Below are 27,537 nucleotides of genomic sequence, written 5' to 3' on the forward strand. Positions count from 1 at the left end.
AAGTTCCAAGAGATTGTTGGAAGACCTGGTCTCCAAAAACCACATAAATATTGTCAATCAACTCAAGCATCTTTAAAATATCAACTTCAGAGTACTTGTGTGTACAATCAGAATGTTATTTCACAAAATAACTTTGCAAATGACCAATGACAAGGTAAGTAAATTTATTATTTTTTTTAATTCTTTTAATGTAAATTAATAAACATGTTACATGTAATTCTTATAACAAAAACTTTCTGTTGCTCTTCGTCCTGGGTTTATGATTGTGCAGATTGACTGGAGAACTTTCCTTTAGTTACCTGAGAGCCAGGTTCACCACCCCCAGGGTTAAAAAATACCGAATTTCTGAAACCCTTCTACACATCTACAGGACATTCTCAATCATATTCCAAAATATGAATGGGCTACTAGACGAAAAAAATGTAAGAGGAAATCAGGGAACCAGGATTTTGTTTCAAAAAGATGTCTTACCCAGATTTGGCCCCCAGGTTAAAAATTGAAATTTCAAAAATCTTTTTGCACATGTTCAAGGCACCATCAATCATATTCCAAAAGACGAGTTGATTCCTTAAAATGTTAAAGGAGTTGAGGAAGAAGATAATGTGACTGACGGACGGACCAGAATAACAACAGTATACCTGACTTTCTTTGAAAGTGTGGGTATAAAAAGGTGCCATGCTAAACAAACCGACACACATTGTTAATTCTTTAGTAATCAACATGGAAATCGCAAAATGATGAGATGGTTTTGCATTATGGCCTTTTTTGTATTAACAGCGCCTGTTCACTTGCGTTTTTGAAAGGCATACTGTTCCGCCTTCTACTTTGCACTCCATGGCATAACGCCTTTCAATTTTTTTTGTAGCAATTTGATCTTAATAGGCTTTCGTAGTTTCAACTTAGGAGTCAGAAGGCATGCGCACATTGCATAATATTGCCCAAAAGAATAAATAGATAGGGATATTCTCAAAGTATGTTTCGCTTTCTATATAAATACAGAATTTTCAAGTCCAAATCACTTGAATCCCACACTACCATTACCGCATTTAAAAAGAGAATATGAAGATTTTGTTAAAACAAATTGCCATAACTACAAATGAGTCATTAGAATTCAGATTAAAAAATTTTCCGCCTCAGCCATTTTGAAAATGTGCTTGTTCAAGTAAACATGGACGTGGATGTTTCATTTTAAATGAATCCTGGTGTGTCCTCATCATTTACCCTTAAAATCATATTGTTTATGGATGACTATTTATGGATATCAGGAAAGTAATGATAGGTAAATATCAAATGCTGAAAAAAGAAATGAATTCAGGTGAAATGAAACATCTGTTTTGATTGTGTTACTATTTATCTTGTTTTACTCGGTGAACTTGTCGACACTGTCTTGCAACTCATATAAGGATATTCATTGTTAAGATTAGAAATGTATCTTAGAGTTTAATTTCATATAGTTTTTGAGAAATTCAATACATTTACACAATATTATATTGCTGACCTTGGTCAAAAGTGATTTGATTGATTAAACAATGTAGTCTTTGTTTGTAAGGCTCATAATTTATAACTTGGTTTAATTCACCATCCGGTAATCAAACATTTACCCAGAGTTCCCTTCCGAAAGGTGAAGTGTTTAAACATGTTAAGCATTCCAGTCAATGGAAGTGAATTTAATTTACCGTGCCAACACTGTGTTACAAAACTTCATATAAATTCTTACAAAGATGTATTGCAGTTAAGTCTAGTAAATGTTCAACCAAGCTTCAAAAATATTAACTGCTGCTAAAGAGAAATTTCAGATTACTTCATACAGATGTCGACTCGAAATATCCCAGTGAACTCAAAATAAAAGACACTACAGAGAAGGTCAAATCCGTTTCATATTTGCATGCTTTACTGACTATAGACAATTGGGACCTACTAGTAACTAAACTGGATGAAATTATTTTAACATCATCATAACCAACTGATTCGATACGCAAGAGAATGCTCTGAATACGATCAATTTTTAAACCAAGGCAAACTACTGACAAATAAATTAATGTTATAATGATTTCATCAACTCCGATTATAATCAGCTTTACGCAAATTCTATAGTCGTTATTATAATGACTTTCTAAATACAACCTCTGACAATGGTCATTTCGTATTTTGCCTGAAATGTTTCATACCATTAATTAGGTCATTGTTTTTATATTAAATTTGTCTACTGGCTTGTCCGTCAACCTAATCAATGCATATCACAGTGGGTGTGACTGGTCAACAGGGGATGTTTACTCCTCTTAGGCACCTGATTCCACCTCTGGAATTTCCAGTAGTTTGTGTTCTTGTCCTTTTAATGATTCGAATTGTTCACCAGATTTTTAAGACTGTTTGTTTCTTTGTTTGTATAAAGCCTTATTATTTTAATCGTTTTTTAAAGGAGCTAGGATTTAATTCTGGAAATGGCAATTCATCTTATACCTATAACAACCTTTCTGGGGAGGAAATTCTTCAAAATCATATTTCAGTTTTGAAAATTTTTAATATCCCCGAAAACAAATTGAATTTGAATTACCATACTTATAATTGATTCCTAAACTACATAAATATCCTTACAAAGATACAAAGCTGGTTCCAGGAAATTTTCTATCAAGCCTCTTTCTTTGCTCCTAATTAAAATATTAACAGCCGTAAAGGAAAAATTTCATGAGTACTGTACACCAATATATTCGCAAAATAATGTTATTCAGATGTGGATTCTAAAAATTCCAAGGAAGTTTTATAAATTTGAAATTTCAAAATTTTCCCTAAATCAAAACGTATGATTTTTCAACACTTGCCAAACATTCCCCATGATATAAAGGTTTTTGACATCATAGACAGATAGTTTTTTTTCAATAAAAATGGAACTTATAAATTTACTTACCTTGTCATTGGTCATTTGCAAAATTTTTTGTTTAAAACATTCTGATTGTTCACACAAGTACTCCAAAGTTGATATTGAATAGATTCTTGGGTTTTTCATAACAATGTCTTGTAGTTTTTGAAATTAAAGTCTTCCAACAATCTGTCGGAATTCTCATGGGTTCCTTTTTGTAACTTTTTTGTATTCATGTGAATCAGAATTTATTCAAAAACTAATACAAGAGAATAATTAAACACTTGCCGTGGCCTTCAACATTTAGATATATCGACGACGCATTAACAATTAACAACAGTTACTTCCATTCATATGTCGACTTGACTTGATATATCCAAGTGAACCTGAAATAAAAGATACCACAAAGTCTTACACGTCTGTTTCATATTTAGATATTTTACTAGAAAAGACAGTAATGGTAACCCAAGAACAAAAGTTTATGATAAAAGTGATGACTTAAATTTTTCTATTGTCAACTTCCCTAATTTATTGAGCAATATACCCTTATAGCCTGCATATTGAGTTTATTCTCCCAGTTGATTCGATATGCAATTGCATGCTCTATGTATGAACAATTTCTAAAACGAGGCAAGCTATTGGCAAACAAGCGGAGGAAACAAGGATATCAACAGTCACGTTTAAAGTCAATATTTGGCAAGTTCTATAGTCGATACAATGACCTTGTCATCAAATACAATCTATCATTAAGTCAAATGCTGACAGACATGTTTATACTAATTGTAAGGCCATTGTTTACACACTGAATTGTCGACATATTTTTCCGTTAGAACTTTGCCAGATCATGACAAGGAGCACACGGCAGGTGTGATCGTTTGACAGGGGATGCTTACTCCACCTTGGCACCTGATACCACATCTGATGTTTTTAGAGGTCCGTGTTTGCTCTGCTGATTTGTATTGTTTTAATGGACTTTTGAGCTTGGCTGGTGTTCGTTATCTCCATATTTCATTGATTACTGTTCGTTATCTTCACCCTTTTCTTATTGCTATTTTCATACAGCCAATAATGAAAAACGTATATTAATCCCCTTCTCCATACATAAAAAAGTGAGTTGGACTAAACTTTACCTTTCAAATTGCGGAATGTCGTTTTCATGTGTAATATAATTATATTTGATAAAATTCCCTTTTTAGAGCATGTATATGGAATGTGCTTGCATTTGTGAGCTAGGGAGTGTGTGTGGGTGTGTGTTAGGGTGTGTGTGTACCCTGACTGAAAGTGGATCACAACGGATAAATAACACAGTTTTTCTCATCCAAAATTAATGACTATTTCTAATTGTTTCTATGACTAACGAAGTAATATCTATTCAGTCAAAAAACTTCATGACCAAGCTACATCAATTGGTGAAAAGTTGGGAAATAAACTTTACTGTTCAAAATCTAGAAACACTTTAGATTTGATACTCTTTCTGGGGACATTTTCAAAATTCTATTTTTACATTTTATACAATTAAAAATTTCCTGTGTTGATTTCAATAATCGAAAAAATTGCAATGTACGTAACTCTTCTATGTGGGAGAAAAGAACATTTACTTGTCGTATGTGTCTTTATTGTGAATCAGTTTTTAGCAACATGTTTATTTTCTTATTTCTGTTGTCCTTTGAAACTTAAGGCTCTATTTTTTCTACTGTCCCTAGTGTATTACATGTATTTGAAAAAAAGTTTAATTGCTAATGTTATGCGAGACATTTTGTAAATAAGTCACATCCTTTGCATTGGATTATTAATCTGCAAATGCAGGGAGACTCAAATATAAATTCAAGAATAGCTTGATCTATGAAAATATTTTATTGTCTGTTAAGATTTTTAATACCCAAAATATGATGTTTTTATTAGTGCAAAAGGGTCACACAATATTTACGCGCATTATAAAATATTCAAGAGGTTAATATTAAATTAATGAAATAGTACTAGTATTTGAATTATTTTGCATAAAATAAGTTTATTTTAATAATCACATCTGGTTAAATATGTTTGATTTTAAAGTGAGTGAAATTAAACTTAAATTTAAGTGCAGAAAGATCAAGTTCATTGTGTCCTTGCTCATTAATTAAGATGCACAAAATTTTGTTTGTAATTTTCAGTTACACTTAATGATTCTAATAGATGATTATATAATGCTTCGCACAAAATCTTTGATATGACTAATGTAAGGAATTACATATCTCCATGACTGATCTTTGCAGAAAATACCTGAAGGCATTTATGCTTAAGATGAAGAACTTGCTGGCAGTCAACGAACAACACTGTAATCCGAATAACACGACCAACAGAGAAAAGCTGTAGTAAAACGTCCTCAACTAAAAACAGGTATGGCTTTTGCATGTAGTGATGACTCCTCCATATGTAACAAAGTAATAATCTTTTTAAAATACTTGTTATGTTTGATCTTGGTGTAATGATGAAATTAGTAAGATATGTTAAGGATATCCGATCCTCAGCCAGGAAGGATAACTCTTAAATTTATTATTTTATTTAAAAAGCCTCAAAATGAAGCTTGAAAGTGAGATCTTTTCGTGCAACAATTTTCATTTTATGCTTCTTAATTAATATGATTCAAAGTGCTTTGAAGTCTTAGAAACGGTCTTGCAAAAAGTTGACATTTGTACCCCATAAAAGAAAAAATAAATGAATTTATTTTTTAGAGAAATCGAATTTCCTTTAGTCTAGCATTAGGTACCACTGCTTATTAGCATGATATGAAATTAGATGTGATATGTGATGTCTAGCAATGATAGCACAAGCTTTTTTACACTATGTATTATCTGACAATTGGAATAAAAAGAACTAAAATACTGTACAAGCAAAAAAAGAAAAAAAAAGATGCAATTTTCTCCAAATGCCTGAATACCTATATTTTTCTATCCTAAATCAATTTAGTTCAGAAATTGCATAACTGGTGTTTCATTCGCATTTCCTGAAAATATATTTGAGATTTGATAATTTCCCCTACATAATATGATTTAAAACTAAAATGATGACTTTGAAGAAATTCCATGGGTAAATTCACGTTACTATGTGAAATCAGACATTTTTATGAGCATTTTCAATTACTTTAAAGCTGATTTACAGAACCTGGGGATTGGACTTCCTTAAATTAACCAATATTCAATTCAGACTAACAAACTTTTTTGATAAATGTTGATTCAAATCATAGTTCTATTCTAGAATTGGTCAAAACATTTTCTTCAATTTCAGAAATACACACTTCTTCGATAAAATGGAAGAACAGTCATGTTTAGTTTGTGGTCTGGACTTTGAGCTCTTCGAACGGAAGCCCCATTTTCTGCTTTGTTGTGCAAAAAGTATATGTAGCCAATGCTTGTTAAAAATTCTTGAAAATGAAGAAATTAACCAAAGGTGTCCAAACTGTAGAGCGGATATGCCAAAAGCACTGGATGATTTCATTTTGAATGAAGGCATCATTGAGATATTGAAATTTGAACAATTTGGAGAAGTGAACTGTGAACAGTGTAAAGAAGGCAATGATCAGATAGCAGTGAAAATGTGCAAGGAGTGCGGACTGATATGTAGAAAATGTTTAAGTTGTCACGATCGCATGAAAATCTTCAGCAGTCACGAATTAAGCCCTATACCACTGAATAATTGGTCAAACAATCTATCTATGGCATTTAGAGCTCCTTTGTTTTGTGAAAAGCACAAACAGAAACCTGAATCTTTTTGTAGGCTTTGCGGGGTAGCAGTCTGCCCAGAATGTCTTGAAATTTCTCACATGGATTGTGGAAACATGATTTTTCCAATAGATCATGAATTCAAAACTGTACTACAGTCACTGAAGGATGATTTGCATAAGATCGATTTCTCTAAAATAAAATCCTGTCAAAAATTAAAGGAAACACAAGAATGTCAGCTAATGGATACAGACAGGGAAATAGAGGCCTTAAAAGAACAGTGTCTGAATACATTGGAAAAAAATTTTGATGCAGTGAGAACAGGATTCCGGGGCAAAAAACAGAGATTTGAAAAAAGTAGTAGTGATATCATGAAACAATTAGAAAAGTTGAAAAATTACCACACAGATCTGTTTAATTTCCTAGAAAGGGCATCATCACTGCAAAACAAAGTTGGATTTTTGCAGTTGGGGAAAAAAGTTAGAGATGGTACTGAGCGTCTGAGAAAAAAATTGAAGGAGGTAGATACTGTAGAAGAAATTGACTACCTAAGCTTGACCAAAGACATTTTCAGAGAATTACAATTAGCAGTAGGTGAGGACTCGTCAGTAGATTTTGCGTTAGACGTTGCTGAGAACGACAATACTTATCCTTCAATTTTAAACATTTTGAGGCAATATCGTCGCTCAAAAAGAGGGAAGGAAGAAGGCTTACAAACAATGGAAGGTAAGTAGACTACGTTATACAATAAATAGTCATCGAAATATAGGAGAAGCATATTATCTACAAGTACTGTAAGGTAAAAAAGGTGAAAATAACGAACAGTGATCGATCTCAAAAGTCTTTAAAACAATACAAATTCGTAAACAAGGCATGAAACACGGACCCTTGGAAACTCTAAAGGTGGGTTAAGGTGCTTAAGAGGGGTAAGCATCCCCGTCGACCGGTCACACCCGCCGTGAGCCCTATGTATTTTTAGGAACACGGAGTAATCCGTACTCAAACAGTATAAAAACAATGGCCTAACAATACTGTTATAAAACATGTTAGGTCTCACACATGGAAAGAATTTAAATATGTATGCCTATATAAACTTTATAACATTAACAAATTAACTGAAGATAATTACGAAATTAAGGAAGCATTGACAAACAAAAATGATTCAACTTCTCAGCTTTAAGAGAGTTACACGTTGACAAACAGGCTACAGACCATCCAGAAATTTTTATAATGTGCATTTTAAAATAGAGTTTCTAAGTGGAACAAGGTGTGATGTCCTATTTATATATGAAATATCAGAATAAGATATTTTTTTTATTTCTGCAGTGTTTTCTGGACATCCTGTTTACCGTGTGAAGTTTAAACCAGATAATTTTCCAAGGTTCGAATATCATTTTGAACTGGTCCAAAAACTAATTGACCATGAAGAATCAGTGGACAGTGAAGTTATGACACCAGATCTATCTGAGGCTCTGCGTGCTACAATTCTGGTCGCTGGAAGGGTTACAACAGACAACTTAAAACTTCTAAAGCCACTGACTGCTGATGAAAATGAATTCCCATGTAAGACTGATAAAATAATTCTTTAATAGTCTTTTGTCTTATTATTTTCTAATTTGACAACGAACTGGAAGCCCGAATATATTATTGTCACAATCATTTAAAATGAAATTATGCAAAATAAAAGTTAAATTTTAGTAGCTTGCTTTATGACTATATTTAAATCGATTTCTGTTACAGCGTCCCAGGGACTGGGCCATGCAATACTGATTTATTTTATTGGTTTCCAAGGAGCAGAAAACAGAAGCCGAAGTTTAGCAGAGGTATTAAAAAAATAAAGGTTCTTTCTCAATAACACTGATATTGTCCTACCTAAACAACAAGCTTGAAGCCAACTACATATCCAATGTTATTTAAGGAATAAACTCTCTCTCTCCCCCCCCCCTTTTTTTTTTGTTGTTGTTGTTGATTTTTTTGGTTTTATGGTGTGATCAAGCAATTGGCTTGCACAATTCTTTGAATAAACGCCGAAAGCGAAAACAGTGAAAAGTTAAACACTTAACAATATAAGAGAAAATTATTTTAAATAATTTTTTTAAATCTTTATCTTTTTAGGAAAAAATTATCAAGAGCTCTAAATGGTGTGTGTTTGTAACATCGGAGTCCGAATCACACGAAGATTACTCAAGGCTTAAGGAAGACGGCCGTTTCTCGGTTGTATTCCACGAGGCAGATGCAATATTGGATAATCTGACTTCAGCGTTAGAGCTTTCTCTTATAGACTATCTTAAAGAAGAAAAGAAATTTCCTCATCGAAAACTGAATTCACTTTTTCTAGCAGACAGTGACGCCATCATTACACGTATGCAAAAATGCTCTTCGTTTCCTGGGATAAAGGCTGGACAGAAGTCGAGAGAAATTCCAAGGGAAATTAATATCATCTTGGAAAGGTGATCTCTCTCTCTCCCTCTCTCTATCTCCATGTACTTCAACAGATGTTTTTTTAAAGTCAATAAATCTCAATACTTTGAAAGATACATACTACACTACAAGTATTTGCAAAGGATTTTTTGACCTTTGCAACCTTCTCCTGAAACCAATATTTAAACTTTATAAAGTTTTTTTTCCAGCTTTTAAAAACTGAATGTATTGCCCATAACCTATTTTCTGAAAATAAGATGTTACAATTATGGCACACAATTTTTATTTTAAATTTTATAGAAAGATTTGCTATTTCGTAAAAAAAAACCTGTACACTGTAGTAAGTTATATATTTTTATAATTCTTATAGGTTTAAAAAACATATTGTCAAATATGGCTTCCATTTCGAAGATTTTCGAGTGATTGTGGATGACAGTTACGAATCTGATATAAAAAATGCATTTGAAACAGTGACTTCAACAGATTTTTGTAAAATTGTTGTAATATCTAAACAAAATTTAAAAGAGCAAGTCATACCGTTTGCCAGATATCAAGCTCAGGGAACGAAGCTGTATCAGTCACTTTTGGAGGACAATTATGGGACTCTCGGCTGTCTAGCAATACTGAACCAGGAGCGCGTGGTTGCATTATCATGCAGACATGTATGCATAGAGAACAGTACGGTTTATATAGAACATGAATCAAATGAGCGAATACCTGTAGGAAGATGCCTTCAAAATCGAAAGGGAGAAATCCAAACAATTCAAAGCGATTTAGCAATTGTTGGAGTTAATAAAGAGGTAGAGAACGCCTTCTCTAGTAAGGGACTCCTAAATCACAAGGGAAAACCAACAAAGGCTGAAGTATCTCCTGAGGAAGACAGTTTGAAGTTCATTGACGACATTGTTCATAAGTTAGGTGCATCCTCACAATGGACACAGGGTAGAATTGTTTCCTCAGAAATCATCGGGAATGTAGACGGTATTATTGCAGTTAAGGGGATGAATGATGAAGAATTCGGTGAACCGGGAGACTCTGGTTCCATAGTGTTTCGAGAATCGTTTAATACGAGGGATAGAAAGCTTGAAGTCATAGCTGTGCTTACCGCTGGTAGATATGAGGCTAGATCTGACTCCGACGAAGAAAAGCAAGAAGAAAAGCAAAATAAACACGATTCCAAGTTAAATCTGGTTGTATGCTCGGTTTTTAAAAATGCTTTTGACATTTTAAAGAAAAACGACCCGTCTTTGGAATCCATTTCATTTTTCAACGATTGATATGTTTCATGATTTTGTAGATTTTGCATAAGTAATACATGTAAAACTTTTTATTTCAAAATAATGATGCCTCTGAAGAGAATAGAGTAGCAAAGTTTAGGCTTTCATACTATTTAGAATAAAATTTAGAGAACTATTCTCTGTAGTAGAAGCCTAAGGTTATTGCTGAATTCAAACTGTTTGTACTTGTATACCAATCATATTCCTAAACATGATTTACAGACGGGTTCTGGGAACCAGGTCGTTTTTCGACCCCAATTGACCGCCAGGATGAAAATGAAAAATTTAAAACTTAATTGAATATCTACGGGGCACCACCAATCAAATGCCAAAAGATGGATTGGCTGGCGCTTGAAATGTAAGAGTTCTGGAAAACCGGTGTTTTCGACACCCACTTAGCCTCCAGGATAAAATTCCAAAACCTTATCACGCATTCACAGGACACCATTATTCATATTTCAAAAGATGGTTTAGCTACTTTGTAAAATGTAAAATTTCTGGGAACCAGCTCATTGTAGATATACACATCGTTTTTAACCCCCAGTTGCCTCCCCCACCCCCGAAGAAAATTGGCTTTTCTACACGACACTAACAAATATTTTCCCAAATATCTTTTGCTCTTACTATAATATAAGAGCAGATTGAGAAAGAAGATTGTGACAGACGACAGACAGACCAGGACAACAGCAATAAACCTGGTTTACTTTAGAAAGTTCGGGCATGATTAAAAAATGTATTCAATTTGGATTTTTTAGGTGTCAAATATCAGTGTCGAGAGGAGGGTTTCTGCCCATAGCCAGCTTTCCAACGGAATTTGTACTCTAGAGAAGGTCTTCCCCCACAGGGGAAATCTCACCCTACAGCCAAATTTACCCCTATTCCTTTCTCAGAATAGGCGTTTCTCTCTTCTATCCATGCTAAAATCATGTCTAAAATACATGTATTTTGCTTAAAGTTTATATGAAAATCAACTGATTTTTTTAATGAAAATATGAGTGTTTTCGACTCAAGCATCTCAAATTTAGTATGAAATCTAAAAATATATGGTTCCAATCTGGCAATTAGATTTTGGAACGCAGTTCGCAAGTCGCAATTAAAAGGTGAACGTTTTTCTAGAACGCAGAACGCAATTCAAAATTTTTAATATCTGTTACGGCGTCTGAAATTTTGAGGGAAGGGTACTAGTTAGTGGTCAGTTACCACTTCTGTGAAAAATGATGATGTGTCTTTTTTTTTATATACTTTTTATGCCTACCATATAATACTAATTTAAAAAAAAACATCGGGCTCGGAGTCATTGAAGACCTCTGTCCCGGGGTCTGAAATTTTGAGGGTAGGGTACTAGTGGCGAGTTACCACTTCTGTGAAAAAATGACGATTGTGCCATCTCTAGTTTCCGAAATCGATCCCTCAAGTTTTTATGCCCACTATATAATATATAGTGAATAAATATCGAGCTCGGGGACATTGAAGTCCCGTGTCCCAGGGTCTGAAATTTTGAGGGGTAGGGAACTAGTGGTAAGTTACCACTTCTGTGAAAAAATGGTGATGGTATCATTCCCCGTTTCCGAGATCGACCCTTATTTTTTTGTCTACTATGTAATACTGAATAATTATTGGGCCTAGAGATATTGAAGTCCTTTGCCCCAGATCTCAAATTTTAAGAGTAGGATGGTAGTGGTCGGTAACAACTTCTGTGAACAAATGGTGATGGTAACCTCGTTAGTTTTTTTAGATCTGTGTTTTGTTTTGGCAAACCAAAACCGAATGCTCATGTAACCTATTTTGGTCCGTTTGTCTGTAATCTTATTGTAAGCTTCTTGACATGGTGTAGCATCTGAATTAGCCCAATCAATGCCAGCAAGGGTTAGGTGGGCGACGATAGGGAATCAAAATTTTACATAGGAATGAATCAGATATTTATATATTTATTAAAATTAATATTCTAACAAAATCTGAACAAATCTTTAAAAATCTACTCCTCTACGACGAGAACAGATGAAACACATCGTATATGCAAGCTTAATGACATATATTATTCAAATCATGACCCCCGGGGTTAGAGTGTGTCCATGATTGTGGATGATTTTACATTGAAATACAGATACATGTATATTGGAATAATGAATAATGAAATCTTCTCAGGAACAATTGGACCAGCACAGATGAAACACAATATATAACCGTTAGCTTGAAGACATTCCAAAGTTGTGCAAATTCCCTTTTTTGGACCCTGTATTAGAGTTTGCTGAAATTAAGATCAAATTTTACATTACATGCACATAGGGAAGGAATTTTCTTCTCCAGAACTTCAAGGCCATTGTAGTCACATTGATATTAATGCATGACTATGTTGTATAGATTTAGTTACCTCTTCTAGTTAAGATGGGGTCATAATAAATTTTCATGGAAATAAGAAAGAAAAAAATCTTTTTTAAAAAAATCTCTATGGACAACAGGGCTAAAGTTTCTCAGGCTTGCGATGCGGCCTAGGGCCTCCTGTTTTATGTGTTAGGAATTACATGAAGCCAATAAACTTCCGAGTTGAAAACATCGAAGAATTGTACAACAGGGATAAAATTTTAAAGTGTCGGATACTATGAAGTTAATCTCAGCGAGATCCGTAGAGACTAAAAATTTTGGTCTGGTGTCTCTACGAGATTATCTATGAAGTATATTCGAGACACATTGGATATTATTGTCAAAAACTCTTAATTAAAAAAAACATGGTGATGTCGTCGTATTTTGAATTTTAAGATCCGCCACTCGAATCTTTGATCCTTTCGCTATGATCAGAATTTTTAAACACCAGGCTCTTGTTTTTCTTTGCAGATAATATCGCAACATATATCCGCAATATATACATGTATAATACAATCTTGCCTAAATCGAAATGGGGATTAAATTTGCATGTTGCTCAAGTCAGATATTTCTATCATCTCTGTATAAGTTCTTCCTTCCACGCAAACAACTTTTGAAATGATAACAAGTCCGCGATTTTGATTTTAATGCTTAATTAAATATTTAATGTACCTAGGTAACCTGAGTTAAATCTGTTAGTTAAATCAGAAAATTAATTAGGCTTTAACTGTTAGTTAACTTTTGTGCAACCGGTTAAACTCGCTGTTAAATTTAACGTCGCGTTAACGTAAAGATCCTGACCATTAAAAATTGTGAAAGTACATTTTGTTATAAAAAAAAATTGTATAATTCTGTTATCCAGTTGACCCTACAAATACATTTACAGAGATTAATTATCATAGGTGAATAGCAAAGGGGAATAATTTCTGTCAATATAATACAAAATAATAAATTGACCAAAGGTGCAGAATTTTAAAAACCTGGTATAAATAATCTTGCTTATTACAACTTTATATACTCTGTTTCCCTCCGAGATATCCAGGTGCAGAGACGAACATTTTCAAAGAAATAAGGCATTTTCACTACAGATTTAACATAGCCCCATCCTAACACCAGAGCCTTTGACCCAGTGGCCAGAAAATTCACAATTTCGGAAGAAGCACCCTTGCTCATCATAGCCATGCATTTAGTATGTTTACTAAGTACCCATGGGCAGAGAGGGAGATTTTCAAAACCTATTGTATTTTTACTATACATTCAAAAGAGCCACATCCGAACACTGGAACTCCTGACCCAGTGGTTATAAATTTGAAACTTTTTTGAAGAGGCATCCTTTATCATCATAACCATGCAATTAGTTTGTCTACTAAATTCTAAGGAACAGAGAAGATTTTAAAAAATTGCATCTACACTATATTTCATTTTCACTATAATTCCAGCGACCCCCCCCCCCCCCCCCACCCCACACACACACACCTAAACCCCTGATCCTGGGGTCACACATTTCACTATTTTAGAAGAAGCTTCCTTGCTGATCAACCCTAACACCAGAACCCCCTAACTCAGGGGCCATCAAATTCAGTTTTTGAAGAGGCACCCTTGCTCATCATAATTATGCACTTACTATAGTGTTTACTTTGTTTAATTCCCAGTAGCAGAGAAGAAGATTTTCATAGAAATAATGTACTTTTACTATATAATCAAAAGAATCTCCCTTCCCACAGAACCCCTCACTGGGGCTAAAAATTCCACAATTTTGGAAGCGACAAGCTTACTCATCATGTCCATGCAATTGGTTTGTCTGCTAAATACCCAGGGATAAAGAAAAAGATTTTCAAAGAATTTAAGCTTTTTCATTATATAATCAATATGCCCACCGTATCACCAGGACCCCTTACCCAAGGGCCATGAAATTCACAATTTTGGAAAAGGCGCCCTTGCTCACCATAACTTTATACTACTACTTGATTTGTTTCCTTAATGCATAGAAGCAAAGAAGATTTTCACAAAAAGAATGCACTTTCACTATATAATCAATTGAGCTCCTCTCCTGCAGAACGCATCACCCTGAGGTCACAAATTTCACAATTTGAAAGAGGCACCCTTGATCATCATAACAATGCACTTAATTTAATATGCTTTATATACAGGGGGAGAGAAGATTTTTTAGGGATTTATGCATTTTCTCTATATAATCATTAGTGACCCATCCTAACTCCAGAATCCCTGACCCTTGGGCCATGAATTTCACAATTTTGGTAGAAGGTTCAAAGCATATTATAATCAGCCCCACTCCTAAGGCCCGGTGGGATCAGGGACCATGATATTTACAATGTTTGTTCCAATTCACTCGGAGATGTTTTGTGCCAAAATTGGTTGATATTGGTTCCTTGGTTTTAGAGAAGAAAGTGAAAGTGTTCAAACGTTAATGTAAGACGGGCGAAGGACGAAAACAGATAGCAATACATGAACTAATTACAACATGAAGTAAACTCGTTATAAATGACCCCCCCCCCCCCCGCTCCAACCGAACAAGTAACCGCATAGTTACACTAACTTTTCTATCGTTCTTTTTAGAATTGATACTAAAAATATTTTGGAATCTGTATGTGTGTGTGTGTGTGAGGGTGGGTGTGTGTATTACCAACTCAAAGCACAGGAAGAAAGGATATACAATTCATTCATGAGTTTAATGTTATTATTTATATTTAATATGGTAAAAACAAAAATGTTGGCAACGGAAATAATTTCTACTTATGTGTTTTTTTTTTAATTCATGCATCATGTTCTTAGTTTTACTTATGTTGGAGAATGGTTTCCCTGATACAAGTATTCAGAATTTATACATATTTTTTAAAATAACAATTAAATTTAAAATAACGATTATTTCAGTAATTTGAACCAGTTTTTAAGCGATTTTGATAAAGTTGTATACCGAAATGTGCCATATTTTTTTATGTTGACATATGCTCATGTTTATTTATGTCTGACATCTTTAAAAAAAGTTGCAACCTATAATATATTATACTTTTTTTGATTATTAATTATAATATTAAACTTTATTTGAAATCAAAGCATTTTTTCTACTTTGAACTAAAATAGTGATTGCGGAGGTACAGAGTGTTTCAGGTTACATTTCCCGACCTTGCAGTTTCCAAAAAAAGTTATGAAGATTTTATGAAAGGAATATTTAACAAGAATGTAAGGAACATAACCATACAATTTAATATTATAGCTTAAATAAAGCTGGACCATTATTCTTGAAACAGACTTTTTTTTTAAACCTCAGACGCATTTTTACGTCATTTTATTATGAATTCTAAACGGCTGCAGTGTATCTCAATCATAAACAGACTAGTGTGGGTTGTGAAGTCCCATAATGCTCGTTAAACAATCTGTTTTCTAGAAAGATGCTTCTCATCTGAGTATTTCTTTTGAAATCATATATTCATTAGTATTGGCGATTTTCTGTTTGCATGGTACAGTTTAACAATATTAATACAGAGAGATATCTTTTACCTTCCATACCGTCCTATATTTCTTGTAATAGACAGAAAATAAATATTTTTAGCATTGGTATGGAAACACGGTCCTTAATATCTTAAATGTACACGTATGCATGTGCCTATGTAAATGTACATGTAATACATCTTTTTAAGATACGAAGCTATTTTTTACAAAGCAGTTCATAAGGTAATAAAAAATTATATATATATATATATATATATATATATATATATATATATATATATATATATATATATATATATATATATATATATATATATCGTTAAACATAGATAAGCTTTAAGACAGAAAGTAATTTGGCTCATTTACACGTTTTTTTTAATTATAGTGTTGAACTAATTTGAAGCATGATGGTACCATAGAATTCTTCATAATTCGGAAAGGGACGTTTTTAATTTCCTTTATCAAATATAGATTTTTTTTCCCAATCATATTTATGGAGGAAGAATTTTAAAATTAAAAGAACATTTCGTTTTCAATAATATATATTGATATTTTCTATGTATTAAATATCATCTATACTGTTCATAAATCCTTCCTAGGGAGCTCCCCTCCTTTTTTTTCGAAATTGCTGGATTCGTCTAAACATTGTGAACCTTACCTTGGAACAACCCAAACAACCAGTATTACTTATTGTGCATATGTCCAGTCATGTATTTATTTTGAGTTGCCAGATTAAGAATTTTGATTAAGAATTGTGAAATGACTTTACTGTTTGTACTTGTATACCAATCATATTCCTAAACATGATTTACAGACGGGTTCTGGGAACCAGGTCGTTTTTCGACCCCAGTTGACCGCCAGGATGAAAATGAAAAATTTAAAACTTGATTGAATATCTACGGGACACCACCAATCAAATGCCAAAAGATGGATTGGCGGCTGGCGCTTGAAATGTAAGAGTTCTGGAAAACCAGAGTTTTCGACACCCACTTAGCCTCCAGGATAAAATTCCAAAACCTTATCACGCATTCACAGGACACCATTATTCATATTTCAAAAGATGGTTTAGCTACTTTGTAAAATGTAAAATTTCTGGGAACCAGCTCATTGTAGATATACACATCGTTTTTAACCCCCAGTTGCCTCCCCCACCCCCGAAGAAAATTGGCTTTTTCTACACGACACTAACAAATATTTTCCCAAATATCTTTTGCTCTTACTATAATATAAGAGCAGATTGAGAAAGAAGATTGTGACAGACGACAGACAGACCAGGACAACAGCAATAAACCTGGTTTACTTTAGAAAGTTCGGGCATGATTAAAAAATGTATTCAATTTGGATTTTTTAGGTGTCAAATATCAGTGTCGAGAGGAGGGTTTCTGCCCATAGCCAGCTTTCCAACGGAATTTGTACTCTAGAGTAGGTCTTCCCCCACAGGGGAAATCTCACCCTACAGCCAAATTTACCCCTATTCCTTTCTCAGAATAGGCGTTTCTCTCTTCTATCCATGCTAAAATCATGTCTAAAATACATGTATTTTGCTTAAAGTTTATATGAAAATCAACTGATTTTTTTAATGAAAATATGAGTGTTTTCGACTCAAGCATCTCAAATTTAGTATGAAATCTAAAAATATATGGTTCCAATCTGGCAATTAGATTTTGGAACGCAGTTCGCAAGACGCAATTAAAAGGTGAACTGTTTTCTAGAACACAGAACGCAATTCAAAATTTTAATATCAGTTACGGGGTCTGAAATTTTGAGGGAAGGGTACTAGTTAGTGGTCAGTTACCACTTCTGTGAAAAATGATGATGTGTCTTTTTTTTTTTTTTTTAGTTTTTATGCCTACCATATAATACTAATTAAAAAAAACCCATCGGGCTCGGAGTCACTGAAGACCTCTGTCCCGGGGTCTGAAATTTTGAGGGTAGGGTACTAGTGGCGAGTTACCACTTCTGTGAAAAAATGACGATTGTGCCATCTCTAGTTTCCGAGATCGACCCCTCAAGTTTTTATGCCCACTATATAATATATAGTGAATAAATATCGAGCTCGGGGACATTGAAGTCCGTGTCCCAGGGTCTGAAATTTTGAGGGGTAGGGAACTAGTAGTATGTTACCACTTCTGTGAAAAAATGGTGATGGTATCATTCCCCGTTTCCGAGATCGACCCTTATTTTTTTGTCTACTATGTAATACTGAATAATTATTGGGCCTAGAGATATTGAAGTCCTTTGCCCCAGATCTCAAATTTTAAGAGTAGGATGGTAGTGGTCGGTAACAACTTCTGTGAACAAATGGTGATGGTAACCTCGTTAGTTTTTTTTAGATCTGTGTTTTGTTTTTGGCAAACCAAAACCGAATGCTCAAGTAACCTATTTTGGTCCGTTTGTCTGTAAACTTATTGTAAGCTTCTTGACATGGTGTAGCATCTAAATTAGCCCTATCAATGCCAGCAAGGGTTAGGTGGGCAACGATAGGGAATCAAAATTTAACATAGGAATGAATCAGATATTTATATATTTATTAAAATTAACATTCTAACAAAATCTGAACAAATCTTTAAAAATCTACTCCTCTACGACGAGAACAGATGAAACACATCGTATATGCAAGCTTAATGACATATATTATTCAAATCATGACCCCCGGGGTTAGAGTGTGTCCATGATTGTGGATGATTTTACATTGAAATACAGATACATGTATATTGGAATAATGAATAATGAAATCTTCTCAGGAACAATTGGACCAGCACAGATGAAACACAATATATAACCGTTAGCCTGAAGACATTCCAAAGTTGTGCAAATTCCCTTTTTTGGACCCTGTATTAGAGTTTGCTGAAATTAAGATCAAATTTTACATTACATGCACATAAGGAAGGAATTTTCTTCTCCAGAACTTCAAGGCCATTGTAGTCATATTGATATTAATGCATGACTATGTTGTATAGATTCAGTTACCTCTTCTAGTTAAGATGGGGTCATAATAAATTTTCATGGAAATAAGAAAGAAAAAAATCTTTTTTAAAAAAATCTCTATGGACAACAGGGCTAAAGTTTCTCAGGCTTGCGATGCGGCCTAGGGCCTCCTGTTTTATGTGTTAGGAATTACATGAAGCCAATAAACTTCCGGATTGAAAACATCGAAGAGTTGTACAACAGGGATAAAATTTTAAAGTGTCGGATACTATGAAGTTAATCTCAGCGAGATCCGTAGAGACTAAAAATTTTGGTCTGGTGTCTCTACTAGACACCAGACCAAAATTTTTAATCTCTACGGATCTCGCTGAGATTATCTATGAAGTATATTCGAGACACATTGGATATTATTGTCAAAAACTCTTAATTAAAAAAAACATGGTGATGTCGTCGTATTTTGAATTTTAAGATCCGCCACTCGAATCTTCGATCCTTTCGCTATGATCAGAATTTTTAAACACCAGGCTCAGAAATACTGAAGACCTCCTAACCTAGGGGACTTAATTTTTTTAGTGGGGATCTGGTCGTCAAATTTAACCGACCACTTCCGGAAAGATTTCTGGAACAGAACGGCAATTAAAGGTCACCTGAGTATAATGTAACGCTATAAAGGATCATGAGACTGAATATAAAATAAATCAAAATTTAAATGCGCTGAAAAATGAAGCTATGCTACCCAAAAGCAATAGAAATATGAACAGAGTGAACAGGAATCAGCAACATAATTCATTTAGTGCTCAGTAACAAATCTTAAAAGTTAATCTATTTTCTTGCCTGTACTTGCCCCAATTGGTTACTATTCCCATGCGGACTTAACAAAAGGATAGTTCTTGAGCACTATTAGTAAACCTTTCTCATTCACTACCACACTGGTCTCTCTTAATCTTTGAAGAACATTTAATGAAGAGAGACAAAGTATTTCGTCCCATTTTTATTCATCTATTATTTAGATCTCTACCTGACCATTAAAAATTGTGAAAGTACATTTTGTTATCAAAAAAATTGTATAATTCTGTTATCCAGTTGGCCCTACAAATACATTTACAGAGATTAATTATCATAGGTGAATAGCAAAGGGGAATAATTTCTGTCAATATAATACAAAATAATAAATTGACCAAAGGTGCAGAATTTTAAAAACCTGGTATAAATAATCTTGCTTATTACAACTTTATATACTCTGTTTCCCTCCGAGATATCCAGGTGCAGAGACGAACATTTTCAAAGAAATAAGGCATTTTCACTACAGATTTAACATAGCCCCATCCTTACACCAGAGCCTTTGACCCCATGGCCAGAAAATTCACAATTTCGGGAGAAGCACCTTTGCTCATCATAGCCGTGCATTTAGTATGTTTACTAAGTACCCATAGGCAGAGAGGGAGATTTTCAAAACCTATTGTATTTTTACTATACATTCAAAAGAGCCACATCCGAACACTAGAACTCCTGACCCAGTGGTTATAAATTTGAAACTTTTTTGAAGAGGCATCCTTTATCATCATAACCATGCAATTAGTTTGTCTACTAAATTCCAAGGAACAGAGAAGATTTTAAAAAAATGCATCTACACTATATTTCATTTTCACTATAATTCCAGCGACCCCCCCACCCCCCTCACACACACACACCTAAACCCCTGATCCTGGGGTCACACATTTCACTATTTTAGAAGAAGCTTCCTTGCTCATCAACCCTAACACCAGAACCCCCTAACTCAGGGGCCATCAAATTCAGTTTTTGAAGAGGCACCCTTGCTCATCATAATTATGCACTTACTATAGTGTTTACTTTGTTTAATTCCCAGTAGCAGAGGAGAAGATTTTCATAGAAATAATGTACTTTTACTATATAATCAAAAGAATCTCCCTTCCCACAGAACCCCTCACTGGGACTAAAAATTCCACAATTTTGGAAGCGACAAGCTTACTCATCATGTCCATGCAATTGGTTTGTCTGCTAAATACCCAGGGATAGAGAAGAAGATTTTCAAAGAATTTAAGCCTTTTCATTATATAATCAATATGCCCACCGTAACACCAGGACCCCTTACCCAGGGGCCATGAAATTCACAATTTTGGAAAAGGCGCCCTTGCTCACCATAACTTTATACTACTACTTGATTTGTTTCCTTAATGCATAGAAGCAAAGAAGATTTTCACAAAAAGAATGCACTTTCACTATATAATCAATTGAGCTCCTCTCCCGCAGAACGCATCACCCTGAGGTCACAAATTTCACAATTTTGAAAAAGGCATCCTTGATCATCATAACCATGCACTTAGTTTAATCTGCTTTATATACAGGGAAGAGAAGATTTTTTTAAAGGATTTATGCATTTTCTCTATGTAATCACTCCTAAGGCCCGGTGGGATCAGGGACCATGAAATTTACAATGTTTGTTCCAATTCACTCGGAGATGTTTTGTGCCAAAATTGGTTGATATTGGTTCATGGTTTTAGAGAAGAAAGAGAAAGTGTTCAAATGTAAGACGGGCGACGGACGAAAACAGATAGCAATACAAGAACTAATTACAACATGAAGTAAAATCGTTATAAATGACCCCCCGCTCCAACCGAACAAGTAACCGCATAGTTACACTAACTTTTCTATCGTGCTTTTTAGAATTGATACTAAAAATATTTTGGAATCTCTCTCTCTCTCTCTCTCTTTGTGTGTGTGTGTGTGTGTATTACCAACTCAAAGCACAGGAAGAAAGGATATAAAATTCATTCATGAGTTTAATGTTATTATTTATATTTAATATGGTAAAAAACAAAAATGTTGGCAACGAAAATAACTTTTACTTATGTTTTTTTTTAATTCATGCATCATGTTCTTAGTTTTACTTATGTTGGAAAATGGTTTCCCTGATACAATTTTTCAGAATTTATATTTTTTAAAATAACAATTAAATTTAAAATAACGATTATTTCAGTAATTTGAACCAGTTTTTAAGCGATTTTGATAAAGTTGTATACCGAAACGTGCCATATTTTTATGTTGACATATGCTCATGTTTATTTATGTCTGACATCTTTTAAAAAAGTTGCAACCTATAATATATTATACTTTTTTTGATTATTAATTATAATATTGATTTATAGTTGAAATCAAAGCATTTTTTCTACTTTGAACTAAAACAGTGTGATTGCGGAGGTACAGGGTGTTTCAGCTTACATGTCCCGACTTTGCAGTTACCCAAAAAAGTTATGAAGATTTTATAAAAGGCAGTTTCCAAAAAAAAAGTTAAGAAGATTTTATGAAAGGCAGTTTCCAAAAAAAGTTATGAAGATTTTATGAAAGGAAAATTTAACCAGAATGTAAGGAACATAACCATACAATTTAATATTTCAGCTTAAATAAAGCTGGACCATTACTCTTGAAACAGATTTTTTTTTTTACCCCAGACGCATTTTTCGTTTTTACGTCATTTTATTATAAATTCCAAATGGCTGCAGTGTATCTCAATCATAAACAGACTAGCGTTGGTTGTGAAGTCCCATAATGCTCGTCACAATTTAAACAATCTGTTTTCTAGAAAGATGCTTCTCATCTGAGTATTTCTTTTAAAATCCTATATTCATTAGTATTGGCGATTTTCCGTTTGCATAGTTCAGTTTAACAATTATATCAATAGAGAGATATCTTTTACCATTCATACCGTCTTATATTTCTTGTACAAGAAAGAATAACAAATATTTTTAGCATTGATATGGAGACACGGTCCTTTATATCTTACATGTACATGTATGCATGTGCATATGTAAATGTGCATGTAATACGTCTTTTAAGATACGAAGCTATTTTTTACAAAGCAGTTCACAAGGAAGCATAAATTGTCCCAAGTAATTTTATATCGTTTAGCATAGGTAAACGTTAAGACAGAAGATAATTTGGCTCGTTTACACTTTTTTAAATCACAGTGCAGAACTCTTCATAATTCGGAAAGGGAGGTCTGAAGGTTTTGAACTTCCTTTATCAAATATAGATTTTTTTTTCCCCTTCATATTTATGGAGGAAGAATTTTAAATTACAAGAGTATTTCGTTTTGAATTATATATATTGATATTTTCTATATATTAAATATCATCTATACTGTTCATAAATTCTTCCTATGGACCCCCCTCCTTATTTTCGAAATTGCTGAATTCGTCTAAACATTGTGAACCTTACCTTAGAACAACCCAATCAACCAAAATACTTATTGTGCACATGTACGTGTTTTTAGTTTATTTTGAGTTGACAGATTATTTAAGAATTTTGTTAAAGAATTCTGAATTGACTTTACAAGAACATAAAATTTCCAAAGTGGATGACAAATTTTAAAAATCAAATCAAAATATCAAACAAATTGATAATCTCTTTTCTCAATGATAACTAAGAAATGTACATCAGATTGCATTTAAATGTCAATGGAGATGGGGACATAGGAGTTCATTCATTGACTTCGCTGATTAGTACCTTTGCAAAAACGAATTTTCGTTTTGTACTATTTCCTGCGGGTGTTTAGTGACACTTTTAGAATTAAGGATAAAAGTTAATAGGTCTGCAAAAAAAAAAAATGCTTAAACATATTCATCAGAAAAAAATTAAAAAGGCGTAATATCAAGGAAGTTATGAGGCTAGAGTTTACAATGTACATGTTAATGTACATATAGATTGAAATGGTTCCGAGCCCTGTGTATTCACTTAGTATTATAATAGAAGCCATAAAACTTGAGGGTGTATCTCGGAAACTAGAGATGATACCATCACCATTTTTTCACAGAAGTGGTAACTGACCACTAGTACCCTAGCCTTAAGATTTCAGTCCCCGTGACAATGTCTTAGAGTCCGATGTTTATTTACTTAGTATTATAGTGTCGCCCGCGTGGCGCAGTGGTCAGAGCGTCTGCTCTAGAGTCGCGAAGTAAGGAGTTGATCCTTACGTCGTTCGAATCCCACTGTGGGACGTGGAGACGGTCCTTCGGATGAGACCGTATAAACCGAGGTCCCGTGTCGCAGTAGGTGCTGGCACGAAAAAGATCCCTCACTGCTCAATGGCTGTAAGTGCCGACTAAAGGACAAAATTTGGAGCTCTCCACCGGCAAGTAGTGGCGTCTCCATATGAGTGAAATATTCTCGAGAGGGACGTTAAACAACATACAAACAAACAAAAAAACTTAGTATTATAGTCGCCCGCGTGGCGCAGTGGTTAGAGTGTCTGCTCTAGAGTCGCGGAGTAAGGAGTTGATCCTTACGTCGCGGGTTCGAATCCACTGTAGGACGTGGAGACCGGTCCTTCGGATGAGACCGTATAAACCGAGGTCCCGTGTCGCAGTAGGTGCTGGCACGAAAAAGATCCCTCACTGCTCAATGGCTGTAAGTGCCGAGTATAGGACAAAATTTGCAGCTCTCCACTCGGCAAGTGGTGGCGTCTCCATATGAGTGAAATATTCTCGAGAGGGACGTTAAACAACAATAAACAAACAAACTTAGTATTATATAGTATGCATAAAAACATAAGGGTTTTATTTCAAAAACTAGAGGTGGTTCCATAGCCATTTTTGCACAGAAGTGGTAACTGACCACTAGTAACCTACACTTAAAATTTCAGACCCCGGGACAGGGGACTTCGATGTCCCCGAGCCCGATGTTTATTCACTTAGAATAATATAGTAGGCATAAAAACTCTAAGGGTTTATCTCGGGAACTAGAGATGGTACCATCACCATTTTTTCACAGAAGTGGTAACTGATCACTAGTACCCTACCCTCAATCATAACCCGGGGCAGGGAACTTCGACGTCCCCGAGCCAGACGTTTATTCCCTTAACATTATGTAGTAGGCATAAAAACTTGAGGGGTATATCTTGGGAACTAGAGATGGTACCTTTACCATTTTTTCATAGAAGTGGTAACTGACCACTCGTACACTACCCTAAAAAATTCAGTCCCCGGGACATGGGACTTCGATGTCCCCGAGCCCGATTTTTATTCACATGGCACTACATAGTAGGCATAGAAACCTGAGGGGTGTATCTCGGAAACTAGAGATTGTATCATCATCATTTTTTTCATGGGTTGAGGCATCGAATCTTATAATTTTTTGAGTGACTAATTCTGCAATTTCTTATGAGCTAATTTTTGAGTAGATTCAATGATTTGAAGACAATCAGATGTTGGAACGTAATTCGAGATTCAAAACTGAATTGCATTGTAGAACGCAGTTCGCAATTAAAAAACTTATACATCAGTCATGGTGTCTGAAATTTTGAGGGTAGGGTTCTAGCGGCCAGTTACCACTTCTGTGAAAAAAAATGGTACCATCTCTAGTTTCCGAGATACAGCCCTTAGGTTTTCATGCCTACTATGTAATACTAAGTGAATAATCATCAGGCTCGGGGACATCGAAATCCGCTGCCCCGTGGTCTGAAATTTTGAGGGTAGTGTACTAGTGGTACTAGTGGTCAGTTACCACTTTTCCTCTCTCGGCGCAGCGGTACCTGTTTGTTCACCATTTTTATATGAGTATGGGGCACCTTTAGAGACTTGATAATTTGTTTGCCCTACACAGCCCAGTATTTTATTTCAATTCTATTTACAAAAAAGTTTGAGAAAATTCTAAAATTTATGTTATTGATAATTTGTCAGTATTTTAATTGAGTAGTTCTTCAAAGTGAAAAAAGAATTTATTTTTAAACAAGAGGTCCAAGGGCCTTAACGGTCACCTGAGTACAATACAACAATTTAGAGGATCCATAAACTGATGAATGAAGCTTTGTTGCCCAAAAGCAAGAAAAATAGTTTGATTAGCATCAACAAAATAATTGGTCTAGTATCTATCTGTCCCCCATTATCACTATTACCATGCAGACTATTAACAAAATGTCTATTTTTTAACCCCATATTATTACTTCTCACATTTTTGTTTCATTTTTATTCATCTATTATTTCCAAGTCTACCTGATCATTAAAACTATGAAAGTACTTTTTGTATTATACAAAAAATATTCTTGCATAATTCTCTTATTCTATTAAACTTTTAAATACATTATTTACAGTGATTAATTATCAAAGGTGAATGGCAAAAGGGAATAACTTTGCTCAGCAGAATACAAGTTAATAGAGCCCTGGCCAGGACCAGAACACTTGACTAAATGGTCCAGGTGTTAAAAATTCTGGTAAAAATACTCTTGCATATTAAAACTTTTACTCTGTTTGCCTCGGATATTCCCAGAAGCATAGAAGATTTTCAAAGAAATGCATTTTCCTTATATTACTAAATAAATAAAGCCCCATCCTTACACCAGAGCATCTGACCCATTGGCCATGAACTCACAATTCTGGAAGAAGCACCCCTGCTCATCATAACTATACACTTGTTTCTTTGCTTTATAACTAGTAGTAGAAAAAAATATTTTGAAAGAAATTATGCATTTTCACTATAAAATCAATAGAGCCCCCCCCTCCCCCCTTCACTAGAAACCCTGACCCGGGGGACATGAATTTCACGATTTTGGAAGAGGCATCTATACTTATAAATTAATAAATTTTGCAAATAAACTCCGAAACGGGTGCACCAGAGTTCTTACTTACTCCTCTAACAATGCACTAGATACAAGATGATGTCCGTAAACTATATTTAGATTTCACTCGCATAGTCGGTATCGTACATAAAATTAAAAGTCTACTTTTATTTTCTATAAAGAGCCATGAAATAGCAAAAACGTGAGTACGGTGGCGTTTCCGGTTGGCGGATCTAAGATACTGGCAATTTTTAATGAAACTGACAACAGGCAATCATTTATTTATTTAATTAAACGTCATCACTGAATTATTCAATCAAAACTTGATTTAAATGATATAAAAGAAATAAATTGTGATAACCGATTAAAGAGGGAAATATGCAAATTATTTTCGTCATTCACCGATCTTAATATTGACGGAAGCTTCTAGAACATCATATAGCATCGAGCCCGATGTTAAAAAGAAAAACGAGGCGATCATTTAAAAAAATTGTATGAATGGTCATTGAAATAATGGTAAATCATTGATAACACTATAAGTTTTGAATATATTTATATATCGAAAGACTATTTCATGTATGTAGTAGGTTTTTCTAAAAAATTTATCGATAAAATTTTATATACATGTATTCCTTACTGAGAGCATCGTGGCAACGAACCCGAAATACAATTTGTACTTCGTAATAAACTTGCTAACATGAAAAGAGAAAATTAATGAATAAGGTATTGTTCAAATACAATTAAAGCTGTGTTAAATGTTGTGCTTTAATCAATACATTTCAGGGTTTTTTTTCTGAATACAGTCTTTTATATCAAATACTCGGCCTATTCATAGGGAGTTAAAAACTAATTTTTACAGACCCCGTACTTGGGTCTTGGTTTATAAATATGTATGTACCCTAGCTATTGATATGTAAAAATAAAAAGTAAGCTACATTTTTTACGTATAAATAA

The 27,537-nt window shown here is 34.2% G+C and overlaps 1 protein-coding gene across 2 annotated transcripts; it reads left to right on the top strand.

Annotated features, from left to right (window-relative positions):
• Nucleotides 1-1,188: 1,188 nt before the first annotated feature.
• LOC133191699 (uncharacterized) lies at nucleotides 1,189-10,432 on the top strand. 2 transcript variants are annotated; one of them, XM_061327435.1, is made up of 8 exons: nucleotides 1,196-1,279; nucleotides 1,811-1,863; nucleotides 5,110-5,233; nucleotides 6,122-7,281; nucleotides 7,882-8,118; nucleotides 8,296-8,378; nucleotides 8,671-9,005; nucleotides 9,347-10,432. In XM_061327435.1, exons 4-8 carry the CDS (start codon nucleotides 6,144-6,146, stop codon nucleotides 10,251-10,253), a joined length of 2,700 nt encoding a protein of 899 aa, XP_061183419.1. In that variant the 5' UTR covers nucleotides 1,196-1,279; nucleotides 1,811-1,863; nucleotides 5,110-5,233; nucleotides 6,122-6,143; the 3' UTR covers nucleotides 10,254-10,432. The 2 variants fall into 2 exon arrangements, with proteins under 2 accessions (XP_061183418.1, XP_061183419.1); XM_061327434.1 differs by lacking the exon at nucleotides 1,811-1,863 and having other exon boundaries at nucleotides 1,189-1,279.
• Nucleotides 10,433-27,537: the final 17,105 nt, after the last annotated feature.

Source organism: Saccostrea echinata, unplaced genomic scaffold, assembly GCF_033153115.1.
Source record: "Saccostrea echinata isolate AGI-Se365-2 ecotype Australia unplaced genomic scaffold, CSIRO_AGI_Sech_v1 ptg000024l, whole genome shotgun sequence".
NCBI classification, from domain to species: Eukaryota; Metazoa; Mollusca; class Bivalvia; order Ostreida; family Ostreidae; genus Saccostrea; species Saccostrea echinata.